At 36.7% G+C, this 21,060-nt stretch overlaps 1 protein-coding gene across 1 annotated transcript; it reads left to right on the top strand.

Annotated features, from left to right (window-relative positions):
* Positions 1–7,675: 7,675 nt before the first annotated feature.
* Positions 7,676–11,739, top strand: LOC122967489 (Golgi-associated plant pathogenesis-related protein 1-like). Its single transcript, XM_044332168.1, has 5 exons — positions 7,676–7,730; positions 9,966–10,169; positions 10,581–10,658; positions 11,050–11,193; positions 11,657–11,739. The coding sequence occupies exons 1-5, from the start codon at positions 7,676–7,678 to the stop codon at positions 11,737–11,739; spliced, it is 564 nt and encodes a 187-aa protein (XP_044188103.1).
* The last annotated feature ends 9,321 nt before the right edge of the window (positions 11,740–21,060 follow it).

Raw genomic sequence — 21,060 nt, forward strand, 5'->3', positions numbered from 1 at the left:
TACAGTCCATTCACCTTCATCATCTGCACTTGACAACATGGTACAAAATACTCCTCATTATAAGTTTGTTCTGATACTTACACTATACCAGCAGCAGAAATGTGCTGCAGCATCCACATTACCATATTTCAGTGATATACGGTGTGTGTCCACATTAGCTGTCCATGTGAAAGTAATTCCAAAAAGTACAGCCAGGTGGCAGCATAACACAACAGAATGTGCCTCCTCTACACGGTGCATTTTAAAACCGAGCCTGCACAAAAACTGGCTATCTATATGTTTGCACAGATTCACTAAACAATTAGTTTTTGTTCAGTGCTAATTTACCTTTGATGTCTATAATCTTGCAAGATTTGAAACTGCTTAATTAAAAAAAAAAGTGGAAATAACATGAATTGCATAACTTGTATGGAGTAAAGTATGGTGCATAGTAAGGGACTACATTTCCCATCAATCTTTTTTTTTTTTTTTTTTTTTTTAACGTCACATGAAGATGATCCAAGCAGGTCTACAGTGTGGAGTGACCCAGAAGCTACTTCATTTGCATAAATGTAGTATTCAAAACCATGAAATACAACGTAATACACAAAGTAAAGGAAACCAGACGATACACTTTTTCAGAATATGTTTGATTTCACATTATAGGAACAAATTATGTATTTTATGTTATTAAAGCTAAAACACTCTACTCATATTTAGAATGTGTTTGTAAGCTGTGACATATTACTTACATGCTCACAGTGCATACATGTAATGAAACTGTAGCCCATCATCACTGGAGATGCTGTGCTGGTAATCACACAGGGCAGTGTAGTGAATCAGCAATATGCAAAGCTCCCATGTATCAAAATTATACAGATAAGAATGAATGTATTCTGTGTCTGCCTGGTTTGCCTAATGTTCACTGTCAGGGTATGAGGAACAGGGAGGCATGCTGGGAAAACCTACCCATCACCAAAAGGTCACAGGTTTGATTACAGCAACAGACACATGTTCTGGTAGGATTTAACTGAGGATCATCTCTAGGTATGATCATGCATCGCGAGGACATTATTCAACCTTGTCATTGGATGATCATATCTGCTTATGATCATCAGTCATCATATTTGCGTGGCTCTTTATTTACTCTGTGTTTGGCTGGTGTACATAGAGCGCCCTCTAGTGGATAGCTTCTCAGAAAAAATGGCTTTCATTTAGCAGTTAGCTCCACCTCACTGACATCATTGTCATAAATCCAGACATGGAGGAAACCTGATTGCTTCGTACTTCCTGTATGGTTGATTCTTCCACACTGCAGTTATTTGTAGCTGAATAAAGCCAGAGTTTTTACAATGTGCACAGTATATAGATAGTTGTTAGTTATTGGATTTTGGATGCATGATCATTTCATCTGCACACACAGTGAAGATTTTATTTCAGTGACATTGGTAAGATATAATAAGCTGTATACATGTGTAAAGGTAGTAAATATACTGTAAGTACTGTAATACTTTACTACAATGAGTCAATATTTGAGAAATGAAGCAACATCTACTGTTGCATTGTGTTTAAATTTGTTTTTTTAATTAAATTTAAGTCATTTTAAATATATAGCACATTTCATTAGGCCTTATACTGAATGTGCTGTGCATTAAAATGAACACAGCAACAAGTAACATGTACAGAAGAATATAAGTAATAAAATACCAGTAAATGCAACAATAACAAAAGAAAAGAAGGGAGATACAATAAAAAAAATATGTGAAAAACCAACCAAAACCCCCCAAGATAATGACAAACCCCACAGAATATTTTTTTCAGTTTTTCATAACCAGCTTCAGATATGAATGCTCTCATTTTTGATTGAAAGTTGCCATAGTTCTGTTTCTGATTTGACTTTCACAGTCACATCCACATCAGTGATTCCAAGCTTCCTGACTTGATCGCTGTATTTCAGAGACAGACTCAAAGTGTGAATACATTCTGCCTCTGATTTTCTTCTGTTTCTAATTGAGACCACATTTCCCATAAACCCTGTTGCTTCCTGATCCCTCCCCTTTGCTGGCATTTGAAAGTGTTTGGGGAAAGTGGTTTCTCAGTCAGCCTCCAGCTGCCAGGATCTCTGCAATACAGCTCTGTGATCATTAGAGGCTGACAGTCTTTTTGCTGATCACATTTTGGTGATGGATATGATGTGATTTATAGATGCTAACATGCTACATGCAGCAAATTTAAGCTCATCCCTAAAACAGTGTTAAATACAGTCAGTGAGAACCAGAGATGTAGACACAACAGTAGATGCTGAACTAGTCTCCCGCCCCCCACCCCTGGTGCAACGCCCCAATATCATGACACTGGTGTATTTCCTGCAGTTAGGTCCACTTTTTGGCATCTGTCTATTTATCTGTCTAACCAGCCACCCGACCTGTCAGGTGGACCCAAATGCAAAAGACAGCAGGCAGATGTGATCAAACGCAGAATATTTATTGAAAAAGTCAACAGAAGTTGAGACACAGGAACAAAGCAGACTAAGCAGAACAGATCAAACTGTACTTCAATACAAACTGATAAGATAACTAATCAGACAACAAGGAACAGGTGGCAAGACACAACGGCAGGTTGGGAAAAAGACACTGGAAGCAGGGCAGGGCAAACGAACATGATCAAGGGCAGGTGTGAAGGTGACTGTAGTGCAAAGTATTTTATATTTCCAGGGATTGTTGCTAAAACCAAGCAGCTTATAAACATAAGAATGCAAACCGAGAAGACGTTTACAAAGAAAAGAAATGCAAGCAAAGAGGCTTGGGAGTAATTTTAGTATTATAATATTGTTTTTTTTCATGGGCTTAAGTCTGCCACCTCACTGCCCACATTGGGGGGGTGTTGAAGTCTACCTATATGTTATAAGTCTACCTATGTTTTAAAGTGGTGTCATTTTTTATATGTATACATAATTGGTTTGGACAGGAACTTCTATAAGTTGTTTAATTGATTCACAATGGAAAATTGATACATTTAAAAAAAAAAAAAAGTTTGACAGAGACAAGGATGTTCACAACCTCCAGTTGTTATATCCCAATTAGTGGAATGAGCTAACTATACTTATGACTACCGACTTATAAAGGAAAAGGTAAACACATTTATTGTTTCAGTGGAAAAACATTCATTACTGTTTGTACAAAAAGAAGAAAGGCATTGTTGATGATAAAAACATTAAAAAAAAAAAAAAAGAATGACTTGGTTGTCTGGAAGATCTCCTCCTCTCATCTTGCAACAGCTGGTGGATGATGGTAGCCGTTGCTGTTCCCGACATTGACTGTAGATAAAGAATTATTATGTAGTATATAAATATTTTTATACAGTCAATGATCCCGACAGATGCTGATCAGAAACCATGGTGATGAAAAGTTATGACAGTTGCTGTTTCCGCTGGAGAGAGTGAAGTTCGTCCCGTATTTATACCCTACACATTAAAGAGGGGAACTTCATTCAGCTGTGAGTGTGACTACAAACAGAGTGCACTTGGTGATGAACCACAACCATAACTGTGTCTGCAGTTTCACCTCTGACAAAGTACATCTACCATCACAGTAAAATCATAGAATACACAGTTCAACACCCATACTGTACATAGAGGGGCACAGGGTCAGCAGTGGCACCACACCTAAAGAAGTCATAAAAGCTATGAACTAACTAGTCTAAATTTCTCATTTACTGTCACAGAAAGTTTACTAAGCCACATTGAGCTTTGTTTTGGCCACTTGTATTTCAGTCAGTATAAAATTACAGTTCAGCTTGCTCTACAACATCACAAGTCTTGTGCCCTGCATGTGGGAATATGTCTTTTATTTTCTTCAGAGTTGTTTTTCTTGGAAGGGTCTCCATTCCAAGAAAAACAACTCTGTCTCTTTAGAATCAGTTTGTTTTCACTATTGTTCTGCAGCTTTATCTCAAAATCACACTTAACTCTCTGCACTTCATAGAGAAATAAGATTAAAAAAATAAACATGTTTCTCTCTTCTTGCACCTGACTTCTTATGCTGGTTCACTTACCTGCAGGTGTGTCTCCTGTGGAGGAAAAAATGACATTAGAAATGATTACAATATTATTGTATTAATACTTTGATAATCATTAATCCAGTGTAGAAGTATACTCAACAGATCAATTTTGCCTTTAAAAGAACATGATACACTCTTGACATTATCAATGAGCTTTTATATGCTGTAACCACTTTGTTCTGTTTTAAGTAAGATGTCTTTGTCGAGATGTCTCGCACCTTGTTTGTGTAGATGAAATAAGTGTCTGTTAGGAGCGTAGACTGTAAAATTTATGGACGTAGTCACTATGATGTCACCCACTGGTTTGTGGACTGCCATTTTGAAGCCTCGAGTTTAGCGATTTGACCGTCACCATCTTGGGTTTGACCATCACCACCATATTTGGAAGAAAGGGTGGAGTTGACCCTAGAGCTAGCTGCTAACTTGGTTAGCACAGAGCATTTACAGTCTATGGTTAACTGTGATAATGCTAATGCCAATTTTCACTTTTGAAAAAAAGGCCTAAAACCATTACAACAAAATGTACTTACTGGAAAAACTGAACATCCGACTCCTTAGAGGGTCTTTTATCACAACCAAACACTGAACAAGACTTTTTTAGGCGACCAAAATGTTACAATTAACCTTCATGAACTGAAAACACTGTGAAATAGCAGCAGGCTATGCCTATACTCTGTGAATCTGGGGTTATGCATTGGTTACGTTACATAATAAACATTTTCGCCATGGTAGCGACTTCTCAATCAAAAGTTAACCACATCTTAAAGCATACACTGCTTTATCTCTATTTTACTTTAAATGTGGCCATCATTTACAAAATGAACATCATGATGTATTGAAGAAGACTTGAAACTAGCGATTGAACCATAAACTCATTGGCAAAGTGTTTACTGGGGTAATAAATTAAGTGAGAAGCAGGGTCATTTTCTCATAGACTTCCATATGATCAGACATCTGGCCATTAGAGAGAATGCAGGTTTAAGGCACTTCCGAATTGGTTTCACTTTTAAAACCAGGCACTACCATGGATGTATTATAAGAGCTGGATACCGAACCGAAAATGGTGCCCGTTCAGCTCAATAAGAATTGCTCGGCTGGCACCAAAAAAAGTTTCTAGCTTCCGGTTTTGCTTCCACATTATACAGCAAAAGAATACTTTGTCCCTGGTATTTAGTTGCCTTTCTCACTTAATTAGACAAGTTGATATTTCAGCTACAATGACATTACTATCTGTTTTCATAACTAGAGGTTCCCTGCACGTTCATACTTACGTGGAAGGCACACAAAGATCGGACCACTTGAGTACATGTCTTTCCTCCACTAATGTGGAGGAATGTAATCTGTTAACTGACAGAAACCTTGTCCAAACAACAGTGAGTACTGAAAAACAACTGGAACCTGACTATACCGGTTTCATATAGATATTTCTCCCTCTCAGGCAGTTACTGTATCACAGAGATAGCCCTGTGCAAAAATTGAATTTATCCAGATCAGCAGTTACTCTTGTAAAAAAACACTTCTGGTACTGTTATTTGCAGTGGATCCACAGTACTGCCACATTTTGATATATACAATATTTTGCATATAGATAAATATTGGTAAAATATTGGTTTCATTTTATACAGTTCATAATTTATGAGTTTGATTCTAGGGTCCATATGTGACGGACTTCACCATATTTTGCGGTCTGCTGCGGTCACACTATGATCAAACCTTTTTCATAGATAGTATTTTTTTGCTCAACCTCTTTGGCAAAATCTAGTCATTCAACTCAAGGATTCACAAACAGAAATATCTCTTTGTTTGAGGGTTGGGACTGAAATTAGAAACATATGGGTTCAGTGACAAGTCTCAGTTTCCTCTGCGGAAGTTTGAACAAAGCCTAATTGGCACACGACTAGAAAAGACATTTTTTACAGAATGAGGCAAAAGTATTTTTTGGATTCTCTGTGGGGGTGGTGTAAAAGAAAACTGAATCACATGTTATCATTTGATGTATTTCTTCAATATATCATACATGTTTCAGACAGTGTTTAAATTCAGTTTAGTGTTAGTTAGTGTTTCACACATGTTCTAAATTCCTCTGTGCTATATCTATTCTAAACTTAGTTCTTTGCTGTGTAAGATGAGGCAGTTGTGTGTTTAACAGTTAAGTCTATTCTGTTATACCCTTACCTGAGCCAGTGATAAGATAAACTATATATATATATGCTCAACAGCCCAATTGTTTTGGACAGGAATTTCTATAAGTTGTTTAGATTGTTATCCTTCATATCTCCAGACAAGGATGTTCACAACCTCTGGTTGTTATATCCCAATTAGTGGAATGAACTAACTATACTTATGACTACAGACTTATAAAGGAAAAGGTAAACACATTCATTAATGTTTGTACACAAATGTAATTACCACAGATACATTCTATTAATGCACAACAGGCTTTCAATAATACTTGCAGTGTTACTGTGTATTGTATTGCCATTTGCTTGTGAAATTTGGCAAATGACAATATAACGCAGGATATTTCATGCACTTGTACAAAAGGATCACTATGCAAGGAATGTACTGATGTGGTCTATACCTAAGAAATGCATTTTGTGTTTTTGATAATAAAAAGACTAAATAAAAATGTCTTCACCTTCTGGAAGATGTCCTCTCATCTTGCAACAGCTGGTGGATGATGGCAGCAGTTGCCACCTCAACCATTGACAGTAGATAAAGATTAATTTTAAGTACATAAATATTTATCTACAGTCAACGATCCCGACATATGCTGATCGGAAACTATGGTGAAAAAAAGTTATGGCAGTTGCTGTTTCTCTTGAAATGGAGACTGTACCCGATACACAGTGGTGGAAGAAGTACTCATCCTCTCAGGTCTGGAGGATGGGATGCACCCACAGACGACGGGCAGAGCAGTGCTGTTACCGCCTCGAGTACATCAGGGCAATAGCTAGAGTGATGTTTCTCTCCATGCTGCAAATAATCTCTTATCAAGGAAAAAAATTATCATTTTAGCAGGATGACATCTCTTTGGCATCCCATCTCACTTCAGAGAACAGAGCTTATCTGATAGAAATTCACATTGGCCAAACAGGATGTTTCATTTTTGTGGTTTGCATTTCTGTGGGAAAATTAAAGTGTGTGGATTGATGAATATTAAATGGCATGTGAACCCAGAATGGCTAATTTGCACCAAGTTCAATACCAAATGTAAATTAGAGAGCTAATGCTCCATTTGATGAATGACAGCAAACAACAAATTGTAATCTGCCTTGTCAATTAAGTCAGAAAAGTATTATATAAGTACAGTCAATTTAAGATTTAGTGCTTTACAGACTTGTAGTAATGGCTACAGGGCATGAATTATGAATGATAGACATTAAAGCAGAGAGAGCTTTAATAGACACAAACATGTTGTCAAATTACTGACAGTGAGAGCAGTATTGCGCAATGCCACACACACCACCGATGGTTCAGACCAATCAGCGCCCTATGAGGATTCTTAGGAATCCAACTGCCTCACAAGATAAGATGGTGATAGACGGTGATAGAGAGTAATTCAGTAATCCAGACGATGACCTCTCAGACGGTTCTCTGTAACAAACCATCTGGTGCGTCAGGTTAAGCCCGAACAATGAACGGCCTGAATAACATCACCATCTACTGCATGAAAGGGCCACGAGGGGATGGTGGGGCCGTGTTGGTGAGATGATGAAATGTGATGAAGGGTGGCTGGTTTGAATAAGACATCCATGAGTTTTAAGCTCCAAAGAAGAAAGAAGAAACCAACACACTGCACATGGGTTTATGATAATATGAAATAGAGATGTACTGCAGTTACATTTTATCCTCTATGTCAACAGTAGAATTACATAATGCCTTGCAAATCCAAAAAAGACTAAATGTACTTCATTCTCAAGGTTTGATGTTCGTACTTGATCAACGGAAATCTTTGTTTCAACCAAAACTTGAGTGAGAACTGACTTTGTTTGTTTGTTGTTGATAATTTTAATATTTGTTCATTTTTAGTGTGTTTGTGTGTCTGTAAAATGGACGCTTTGTGTGACTGAATTCTTTTTGTAATGTTGTATACACTCACTGTGCACTTTATTAGGAGCATGTGCAATCTAATGCAATCCAATACAACAGCAAGCTTAATACCTCAATAATAAACATAAAGTAGAATTATCACCTTTCTGACAATGACCAAAGCTTCATAAAAGTAGAATTTACAGCAGAGCTGTTGTATTGGATTGCATTTGATAGCACAGGTGTTCTTAATAAAGTCTTCAGTGAGTGTATACAGTATGTCTGTTGTTTTTCAGTCTCTTTTGTAAAGGAGATCTCAATCTTAATGAGACTTCTCAAATATATAAACATAACTACATCATTTCCCAGCAATGTGCACTTGCATATTTGATTTGCCAATGCAGTGTATTGTCGGATGAAGTAAGTAGTGCTGGTCAACTCTGAATTCTTTTCTTTTCTTATTTTATTTTATTATATTCCATAGCGATCTGTGTCAGAGCCCTATTGTGCTAATCCAGAGGTTGCAAATAAATGAACGATGAAGCTCCATTTCCTGATGCAGTGTTACTTCTATTAAAGGGAAGTGTTCCTCACTTGGTGTCAAAACTCCCCTATAACACAAAACCGCAATTATATGACAACTTTACATCTTGTGAGCAAGCTACACCAATGATGCTCTAAACATTCAGAGTGAGAGTTCATTGTAGAGTTGTGGGGTGTGTAACTCATCCTGGTACTATGATTAGTGCAATATTCGTTGGATTTGTGGTAAACATAAGCATGCATTAAGGGCCTTGGAGTGGTTTTGTATAGCCAGCTAATGACAGTCATGTGCTTTTGTCTGTGTTAAATTCAGGCCTCAGTTTGTTAAAGCCACAACCTCTTTTACAATATCTCAACATGCCGTCACTCCTATGTCGTCTATTTACGTGTTTTCTCTGGCAAAAGATGTATACAGCTATGTAATTGCCTTATTAATCAGTTAAAAGTCACTTAGAGGGCGATAACCGAGACTGAGCAATACACAATACACCTGGTTATTATCTATGGATTAACACAGTCACGAGCAAATCTTAAATACCAAGAAACCAGAAATACACCTACTAATTATCACCTGCTTGAGTACCTTTCCACTGTCTAAGAACAATATTTTTTATGCACATTCTTTGCTAATGTCTCTGGGGTTTCTGGGGAATCTGTGATAGGAGAGACAAATATGACAAAAAGAATGAAACCGCATTTGTAGAGTGTGAGAATATCCTGCAAACAACACTGTGCACTCTGTGAGTTATCTCAAAAAGGATAAGTGGCCAGGTGAAATAATTACAGGCAAGGGCTAGCTGTCTGTCTCCTCCTATATGAAAATGAGGAGGGAGTTAGAGGTCCAACTCATGCATATAAATACAGGCTCCAAGACAGCTAGAGGAACTGTATCTTTGCAGACCTCAGGAAAACACTCAGGTAAGTGCTATCAGATTACTGTAGTAACAGGAAGGTATTTGTGTTTACTGCTGGTAGATAGGCCCTCCACATGATGAAATGACTCCTTTCTCACCACTAGACTCTGCCTTGGCACCTGACTGATACTTTGTGAATTTTTGACTTTTTTGCTACTAGATAAAAATCTGTTGGATTGTGTTTTTGTTGATTCTTCTCAACTGTATTCTTACTTCATTTCAGCCTTCATCACCACAAACACAATGGCAGGTTAGTGCACTGTTTATCACACTATAAGAACATAAAGGTATCATCATTATGGTGATTTGTATTATCATATGGCATGATTCATCCTGTCTATATCCACTATCTTTGAATATGCCAGCCTCAGTAATTGCACAGCATATTTCCTCTAAGCACTACAAGCTCATCCATTGATAATGTCTTTTTCTCTACAGATGCAAGCTTTAAGCAGGAGTTCCTGGAAACCCACAACACCTACAGGGCAAGGCACGGTGCGCAGCCGTTGACCTATAATAGTGAGCTGAACGCTGCAGCTCAGAAGTGGGCTGATCACCTGCTTCAAACCAACTCCAGTGAACACAGCAAGAGCGGAGAGAACATCTTTAATATGTCGAGCTCTGAACCCCTTAAACTGACAGGTGGATGATACACACAACCTGACTCTTTTGCATCCTTTCATCAATTCATTCTTTTATTAAACCTCTGCCTAATCACATTCATTCCAAGTTGATTGCTGGTTGATTCATTTGTTCACCTGCTAGCCTTTCAAAAACACAGCGCTTTTTAAAGTGAGACTGTTGCAAGAATAATATAAATATTCTCCTGTTAAAAATGAAAAGTTGAATTACTAAGCAATAAAACACACACCTTCGAATGTCAGCAAACTGGGGGGGTTTGCAACTACAGCCTAACTTGTTCTGCTATAACCAGTAGCTTATGGTGGCAGCTCTGTTTAAGCTGTAGAACTCAAACTCCCAAGCACCACTTCAAATGTGCATTTTGTGTTCATAATTTGCTATTATGCTTTTTTTCTCTCTTTCATGTTTCAGGAAAAGAAGCTGTTGAGTCATGGTACAATGAGATCAAGGATTACAACTGGGGCAGGCCTGGATTCAGTGGCAGTACTGGTAAAAACCCACCTGATGAGTTTCATATTCATGCCATAAATAGAGATTAAAATATGTAAATGAGTAAAAATGTATCACTTCATATTTATCACTTTAAGAATAAGACATGAGAAAAAGAAAGTTAAGGTACAAATGTGTTGCTCTGCAGTAATTTGTTGGGGATAGATTGATCAAAATCAAAGGTTTATGGTATTAACCTTAATTTTATGAATTACAAAAGTAGCTATACAACATTATGATGGCATGTTTTCCAACAGATGTAAAACATAGGTACAACTCCAAAATGCCTTTGCATTTAAAGCAGAATTAGTAGAAAATGAGTCTTCTTTTGCAATTTAGAATCACAGCAGCACACTCTGACAATACTGCACTGCTGTGTTTCTTCCTGCAGGTCATTTTACTCAGGTGGTGTGGAAAGAAAGCATTGAACTGGGTGTGGGCCTGGCCACTGATGGCAACAATGTCTTTGTGGTTGGGCAGTACCGGCCACCTGGTAACATGCTGGAATGCTTTGAGAAAAACGTTCTCCCACAAGGTAACATATTACCACAGTTTTACATATTTTACTGTCTGTACAGCAGAATAAATGCATGTTTCCAAAGGGAAACTATAAATGTATAAAATAAATGTATAGTTTAAAGAATACTTTTGTCAAATTAAGTACAATTTTAAATGCAGAGATGCAAAGATGTCTTTTTTATATTATTGTTATGGTTCACTTGAAGTTTTTGTACTGTTCACTGATACTAACCAGTATGAAATAACCAGCTTTGTATACATCTAAATTCATCCTCTGGGTTGCATACAGTGACTTTTCTCTCATGCAGTCGCTTTTCAGTCAGCTGACATATTGTTTTATTTTATTAATTGTATTTTATTTTTATCTGGTGCAGGTTTAAGAATATTCACATTTTTCCCGTGCTTCTCATGCTTTTAGCTGTAACATCTCACCTGTATTCACTGAAATTTTTCCAGCATAAAGGTTGTGCAATGTACAGCTGGAAGAGAGGCTGGTGGAGCAGACAACACCTCCAATGAGACAGCTGGAGTGAGCCCAAGAAAAATCTGCACGCTGCTGTAGAAGACCTGGACCATTCCTGCAACCATCAGACCCACATTACTAAATATTCCATGCTGTAAATAAGTTTGTTTTTTAAAGAACATCAAATAAAATACATTCTGTTTCTTAATTGTCCTGTTTCCGAATGATTTTAACTGAACTAAGGTGCAACATAAAGCTTGTACATCAATGTGTCTTGGTGTTTCTAAATATTTGAGAAAATCTCAAATTATGCACTACATTTTGTTTATATTTATGCACTAAAGTCCATAAATTCTGTTGAAAAATATAGTAGTTAAAGTTTATGAGCAATCAGTGTTGAGTTACGTTAACATTCACATTTTAATAGATCTACAGACAGATTAAAGGAAAGACCTGAAAACCCAAACTTTACTCATGCATGTATGTCCATTTTATTCTTGTACTCCACTACAATTCAGATGAAGTATTTTACTTTTTACTCCACTACATTCATCTGATAACTTAAATTGCTAGTTACTTTTCAGTTTCAGATGAATAATACAAATGTGATCAACAAATAAATTGAGTTATTCTTGTAGGTTAAGATAAAATTGATCCCCAGGAGGAAATTCACGGTAATTGAAATTAGCCCCACCTTTATAAGGTGCAATATTAAAGTGATGTATATATTCATGCATGAATAATTATAATCCAATAAAATAATAATCATTATTCTGAAATGGGCCATTCTGTATAATGAGTAGTTTTATTTGTGGTACTTTAAGTATATCTTGATGTTAATACTTTTGTACTTTTACTCAAGTCAAAGTTTAAGTGCACGACTTGTAATATTGCTGTTTTACTGAGATCTGATGTCTTCCAACACAGTCACCAGGGCCAGTATACAACAGTGCATGTATACAGTCACTCAAAGTCAAAAATTAGGTCCTAAACCTGTCAAAATTCTAATATCTTTGTTCTTTTTCTTAAAATTAACAGCAGTCAGTTTACAGTAACCAGCAGGGGCAGCAAATACACACTTTCCATATTTTCCATATTTTTTCAATGTATGATGATCAATCAAATGTTTACATGTTAGTGTGATTCCTCTTGATGTTCACAGTAAACGCATTTAAATGCACCCTAAAAAGTGCAATAATTACTATATAAATTGCTGAGCTGTGAAATACAAGAATTCAGCTGAGTTTGAAATACAAAGAATAATAAAACATAAAAATTACAGATTAAACAGGTAAATATATAAACTTCTCAGTATAAACTTTTCATGGTTTTCAGGTCAACCCTTGAGTTCTTAAACATGCATCTGATTGACATCTGTCTTTAAATGATTACTATATCCTCCTTTAATCTTGTATGAATAATATCTCGTACAGCATACACTGATAATGTCAGCATAACTGTTAGGGAAATATCTTTCACAAGCTTCTTGCATGTTTCAGTATATTGAAGCATATGTTGGATATAATGAATAATGGGTACTGTTAATATACGCATACGCATGAAGCTGTGATGCAGCTCTGATAACCTTTGGAGGCTTGCTTTTGTCTGATTCAGAGGGAGGTATTGTGGGTAGACATAATTGTAATCCTTATTTAGCAACACTTAATCAGCACTTAAAATCAACTTTGATCAGAATTAGTTTGGGTTTGGCACTGTGATATGTTTTGACTCATAAATCAAAGATTAAGACTTATAACACCATTTCTTTGAAGTTTTATTCATACCAGCCAAAGGTCTGTATTTATTTTTTTTTTTTTTTTTTTTTTTTTTTTACCTAAATTTACATTCTGACTCAAATTTCTTTTGATTTAAAGCATTCTTCTTCAGACTACAAAATATTATTCATGAAGAACAATACATCATCTGCAACCAAATGTAGAATTTAGAATACAGCTGTTTAATCTTAATATTTGCAGCTGCTGCTTTCTTGTGAGCTGTTATCCTATCTCACACATTTGCTGGGTTGTTACATCAATTTTTCATTCCTCGGAGGCTGCAAACAACAAGAATGAAGCTGGCACTGCTTTTCCTTATAATTACATTCCATTCACCTTCATCATCTGCACTTGACAACATGGTACAAAATACTCCTCATTATAAGTTTGTTCTGATACTTACTCTATACCAGCAGCAGAATTCCCTGTGAAAATGGATAATTTCATACTTCAAGTACTGTAAACCATGTAATGTGCTGCAGCATCTACATTACCATATTTCAGTGATATACTGTGTGTGTCCACATTAGCTGTCCATGTGAAAATAATTCCAAAAAGTACAGCCAGGTGGCAGCATAACACAACAGAATGTGCCTCCTCTACACGGTGCATTTTAAAACACAGAGCCTACACAAATACTGGCTATCTATGTGTTTGCACAGATTCACTACACAATTAGTTTTTATTCAGTGCTAATTTACCTTTGATGTCTATAATCTTGCAAGATTTGAAACTGCTTAATTAAAAAGTGGAAATAACATGAATTGCATAACTTATATGGAGTAAAGTATGGTGCATAGTAAGGGACTACATTTCCCATCAAGCTTTTTTTTTTTTTTTTTTTTTAAAGTCACATGAAGATGATCCAAGCAGGTGTACAGTGTGGAGTGACCCAGAAGCTACTTCATTTGCATAAATTTAGTATTCAAAACCATGAAATACAATGTAATACACAAAGTAAAGGAAACCAGACGATACACTTTTTCAGAATATGTTTGATTTCACATTATAGGAACAAATGATGTGTTTTATGTTATTAAAGCTAAAACTCATATTTAGAATGTGTTTGTAAGCTCTGACATATTACTTACATGCTCACATTGCATACATGTAATGAAACTGTAGCCCATCATCACTGGAGATGCTGTGCTGGTAATCACACAGGGCAGTGTAGTGAATCAGCAATATGCAAAGCTCCCATGTATCAAAATTATACAGATAAGAATGAATGTATTCTATGTCTGCCTGTTTTACCTAATGTTCACTGTCAGGGTATGAGGAACAGGGGGGCATGCTGGGAAAACCTACCCATCACCAAAAGGTCACAGGTTTGATTACAGCAACAGACACATGTTCTGGTAGGATTTAACTGAGGATCATCTCTAGGTATGATTATGCATTGAGTTATTCAACCTTGTCATTGGATGATCATGTCTGGCTATGATCATCAGAACATCATATTTGCATGGCCCTTTATTTACTCTGTGTTTGGCTGGTGTACATAGAGCGCCCTCTAGTGGATAGCTTCTCAGAAAAAATGGCTTTCATTTAGCAGTTAGCTCCACCTCACTGACATCATTGTCATAAATCCAGACATGGAGGAAACCTGATTGCTTCGTACTTCCTGTATGGTTGATTCTTCCACACTGCAGTTATTTGTAGCTGAATAAAGCCAGAGTTTTTACAATGTGCACAGTATATAGATAGTTGTTAGTTACTGGATTTTGGATGCATGATCATTTCATCTGCACACACAGTGAAGATTTTATTTCAGTGACATTGGTAAGATATAATAAGCTGTATACATGTGTAAATGTAGTAAATATACTGTAAGTACTGCAATACTTTACTACAATGAGTCAATATTTGAGAAATGAAGCAACATCTACTGTTGCATTGTGTTTAAATTTGTTTTTTTAATTAAATTTAAGTCATTTTAAATATATAGCACATTTCATTAGGCCTTAAACTGAATGTGCTGTGCATTAAAATGAACACAGCAACAAGTAACATGTACAGAAGAATATAAGTAATAAAATACCAGTAAATGCAACAATAACAAAAGAAAAGAAGGGAGATACAATAGAAAAATATGTGAAAAACCAACCAAAACCCCCCAAGATACTGACAAACCTCACAGAATATTTTTTTCAGTTTTTCATAACCAGCTTCAGATATGAATGCTCTCATTTTTGATTGAAAGTTGCCATAGTTCTGTTTCTGATTTGACTTTCAGAGTCACATCCACATCAGTGATTCCAGGCTTCCTGACTTGATCGCTGTATTTCAGAGACAGACTCAAAGTGTGAATACATTCTGCCTCTGATTTTCTTCTGTTTCTAATTGAGACCACATTTCCCATAAACCCTGTTGCTTCCTGATCCCTCCCCTTTGCTGGCATTTGAAAGTGTTTGAGGGAAGTGGTTTCTCAGTCAGCCTCCAGCTGCCAGGATCTCTGCAATGCAGCTCTGTGATCATTAGAGGCTGACTGTCTTTTTGCTGATCACATTTTGGTGATGGATATGATGTGATTTATAGATGCTAACATGCTACATGCAGCAAATTTAAGCTCATCCCTAAAACAGTGTTAAATACAGTCAGTGAGAACCAGAGATGTAGACACAACAGTAGATGCTGAACTAGTCCGCCCCCCAACCCTGGTGCAATGCCCCAACATCATGACACTGGTGTATTTCCTGCAGTTAGGTCCACTTTTTGGCATCTATCTATTTATCTATCTAACCAGCCACTCGACCCACTGTCACAAGGAGAGCGGAGCAGGTGGACCCAAATGCAAAAGACAGCAGGCAGATGTGATCAAACGCAGAATATTTATTGAAAAAGTCAACAGAAGTTGAGACAAAGGAACAAAGCAGACTAAGCAGAACAGATCAAACTGTACTTAAATACAAACTGATAAGATAACTAATCAGACAACAAGGAACAGGTGGCAAGACACAACGGCAGGTTGGGAAGAAGACACAGGAAGCAGGGCAGGGCAAACGAACATGATCAAGGGCAGGTGTGAAGGTGACTGTAGTGCAAAGTATTTTATATTTCCAAGGATTGTTGCTAAAACCAAGCAGCTTATAAACATAAGAATGCAAACCGACGTTTGCAAAGAAAAGAAATGCAAGCAAAGAGGCTTGGGAGTAATTTTAGTATTATAATATTGTTTTTTTTCATGGGCTTAAGCCACCTCACTGCCCACATTGGGGGGGTGTTGAAGTCTACCTATATGTTATAAGTCTACCTATGTTTTAAAGTGGTGTCATTTTTTATATGTATACATAATTGGTTTGGACAGGAACTTCTATAAGTTGTTTAATTGATTCACAATGGAAAATTGATACATTTAAAAAAAAAAAAAGTTTGACAGAGACAAGGATGTTCACAACCTCCAGTTGTAATATCCCAATTAGTGGAATGAGCTAACTATACTTATGACTACAGACTTACAAAGGAAAAGGTAAACACATTTATTGTTTCAGTGGAAAAACATTCATTACTGTTAGTACAAAAAGAAGAAAGGCATTGTTGATGATAAAAACATTAAAAAAAAAAAAAAGAATGACTTGGTTGTCTGGAAGATCTCCTCCTCTCATCTTGCAACAGCTGGTGGATGATGGCAGCCGTTGCTGCTCCCGACATTGACTGTAGATAAAGATTTATTATGTAGTATATAAATATTTTTATACAGTCAATGATCCCGACAGATGCTGATCAGAAACCATGGTGATGAAAAGTTATGATAGTTGCTGTTTCCGCTGGAGAGAGTGAAGTTCGTCCCGTATTTATACCCTACACATTAAAGAAGGGAACTTCATTCAGCTGTGAGTGTGACTACAAACAGAGTGCACTTGGTGATGAACCACAACCATAACTGTGTCTGCAGTTTCACCTCTGACAAAGTACATCTACCATCACAGTAAAATCATAGAATACACAGTTCAACACCCATACTGTACATAGAGGGGCACAGGGTCAGCAGTGGCACCACACCTAAAGAAGTCATAAAAGCTATGAACTAACTAGTCTAAATTTCTCATTTACTGTCACAGAAAGTTTACTAAGCCACATTGAGATTTGTTTTGGCCACTTGTATTTCAGTCAGTATAAAATTACAGTTCAGCTTGCTCTACAACATCACAAGTCTTGTGCCCTGCATGTGGGAATATGTCTTTTATTTTCTTCAGAGTTGTTTTTCTTGGAAGGGTCTCCATTCCAAGAAAAACAACTCTGTCTCTTTAGAATCAGTTTGTTTTCACTATTGTTCTGCAGCTTTATCTCAAAATCACACTTAACTCTCTGCACTTCATAGAGAAATAAGATTAAAAAAATAAACATGTTTCTCTCTTCTTGCACCTGACTTCTTATGCTGGTTCACTTACCTGCAGGTGTGTCTCCTGTGGAGGAAAAAATGACATTAGAAATGATTACTATATTATTGTATTAATACTTTGATAATCATTAATCCAGTGTAGAAGTATACTCAACAGATCATTTTTGCCTTTAAAAGAACATGATACACTCTTGACCTTATCTATGAGCTTTTATATGCTGTAACCACATTGTTCTGTTTTAAGTAAGATGTCTTTGTCGAGATGTCTCGCACCTTGTTTGTGTAGATGAAATAAGTGTCTGTTAGGAGCATAGACTGTAAAAATTATGGACGTAGTCACTATGACGTCACCCACTGGTTTGTGGACTGCCATTTTGAAGCCTCGAGTTTAGCGATTTGACCGTCGCCATCTTGGGTTTGACCATCACCATCTTTGATTTTTGGAGCCAGAAGTGACCATATTTGGACGAGAGGGTGGAGTTGACCCTAGAGCTAGCTGCTAACTTGGTTAGCACAGAGCATTTACAGTCTATGGTTAACTGTGATAATGCTAATGCCAATTTTCACTTTTGAAAAACAGGCCTAAAACCATTACAACAAAATGTACTTACTGGAAAAACTGAACATCCGACTCCTTAGAGGGTCTTTTATCACAACCAAACACTGAACAAGACTTTTTTAGGCAACCAAAATGTTACAATTAACCTTCATGAACTGAAAACACTGTGAAACAGCAGCAGCTATGCCTATCCTCTGTGAATCTGGGGTTATGCATTGGTTACGTTATGTAATCAACATTTTCACCATGGTAGCGACTTCTCAATCAAAAGTTAACCACATCCAAAAGCATACACTGCTTTATCTCTATTTTACTTTAAATGTGGCCATAATTTACAAAATGAACATCATGATGTATTGAAGAAGACTTGAAACTAGCGATTGAACCATAAACTCATTGGCAAAGTGTTTACTGGGGTAATAAATTAAGTGAGAAGCAGGGTCATTTTCTCATAGACTTCCATACGATCAGACATCTGGCCATTAGAGAGAATGCAGGTTTAAGGCACTTCCGAATTGGCTTCACTTTTAAAACCAGGCACTACCATGGATGTATTATAAGAGCTGGATACCGAACCGAAAATGGTGCCCATTCAGCTCAATAAGAATTCCTCAGCTGGCGCCAAAAAAAGTTTCTAGCTTCCGGTTTTGCTTCCGCATTGTACAGCAAAAGAATACTGTGTCCCTGGTATATAGTTGCCTTTCTCACCTAACTAGACAAGTTGATATTTCAGCTGCAATGACATTACTATCTGTTTTCATATCTAGAGGTTCCCTGCACGTTTATACTTACGTGGAAGGCACACAAACATCGGACCACTTGAGTACGTGTCTGTCCTCCACTAATGTGGAGGAATGTAATCTGTTAACTGACAGAAACCTTGTCCAAACAACAGTGAGTACTGAAAAACAACTGGAACCTGACTATACCAGTTTCATATAGATATTTCTCCCTCTCAAGCAGTTACTGTATCACAGAGATAGCCCTGTGTAAAAATTGAATTTATCCAGATCAGCATTTACTCTTGTAAAAAAACACTTCTGGTACTTTTATTTGCAGTGGATCCATCTGCAAATGTGATACAGTCTGAAGTTTTAATGTTCAATTCTACATTGAATATGAAATTTTCTGGTACAAATACTGCCACATTTTGATACATACAGTATTTTGCATATAGATAAATATTGGTAAAAAGAAATGTCAGCTATGGTCAAAAATATTGGTTTCATTTTATACTGTTCATAATTTATGAGTTTGATTCTAGGGTCCATATGTGACGGACTTCACCATATTTTGTGGTCTGCTGCGGTCACACTATGATCAAACCTTTTTCATAGATAGTATTTTTTTGCTCAACCTCTTTGGTTGTCATCCAACTCAAGGATTCACAAACAGAAATATCTCTTTGTTTGAGGGCTGGGACTGAAATTAGAAACATATGGGTTCAGTGACAAGTCTCAGTTTCCTCTGCAGAAGTTTGAACAAAGGCTAATTGGCACATGACTACAAAAAGACATTTTTTACAGAATGAGGCAAAAGTATTTTTTGGATTCTCTGTGGGGGTGGTGACGACTGGTTGGACATATTTGTTCTCACATGGTGACAGCGGGTGGTCCGCTGGATGGAAACAGATTTTAAGTCTGTATCAGTTGTAAACATAGTGATTATGAAGTTTGATTATGTACAGAAGAATATAGAACCTTTGCTGAAAATCTTTTGAAATGTTCAATAAAAAAATGGGCTTGTTTTTACTGTGGTTCTATGATCACCCTTTTAAACTTCATTTTGTGTTTTCCTGTTAGTCACATAACCTGATGTCAATAAAAATGCATCCATCATTCCATGATGTATATCAGCCCTTGACCTCCCACAACAACAGTGTCCCTGCTGCACAGTAGAGATTTCGATAGTAGTCTCCATTCACTCTCACACAAACAATCAAGAACAGAAAGACAAGACAAACAGAATTAACACCAACGTCTTAGAAGCAAAGTTAGAAGGTGCTAACACACAGATCTTACAGACCAGATGTTTGTCTGCTATTCAGGTTCATCTTTAAATGTTAATTCCAAACTTATTACAATTCATCACTGTGATTGTGAAGCAACAACAAATATATCACCTGCAAGATTTAGAGACACCTGATCCTGTTACTGAATAGGTCACATTAATCTTTTTGAATTCTGTTTTAATCCCAGCACGGTCACATGATCCAGCACCAGATGGGCTGGGGGTTAGTCAGGTTATAGCTTGATTGAAACACATTTTATGTTAGAATATGCTTTATATAAACATAATATTTACAGAAATATTTAAGATGCTAGAACTAGATTTTGAAAAAGGTCCATTCTGCAAGACAGGGCCTCAAAAATAGGTGGAAACCTGGGTGACATGATAAAGACTGGCCCATTTCAGTTTATATTGTTCTTTATCACATGTTACCAAAAATTTGCAATTAATAAAATGACTACAAAGTTTTTGCTGCCTAGTTGGTAATCATTGGTATTCATTATCATCAAGTTCCCTCCATATTAATTTCATTTCATTCTCACTTAGTGTTTGGTCATGAAGGTACTTGCACAAGGTTCAAGTCACACTAAACTTTTTAGGCCCCTTCACTTTCTATCCAGCATTATATTAGAATTAAGAAGTCCACCTTGGATGCAAGTACATTTAAGTACATTGTGCGGATAATGCCTCTCTTTCACTTCAAATTTGAATGCAGGACTTTTACAATATTTTTA

Source organism: Thunnus albacares, chromosome 2 (assembly GCF_914725855.1).
Source record: "Thunnus albacares chromosome 2, fThuAlb1.1, whole genome shotgun sequence".
Classification (NCBI taxonomy): Eukaryota; Metazoa; Chordata; class Actinopteri; order Scombriformes; family Scombridae; genus Thunnus; species Thunnus albacares.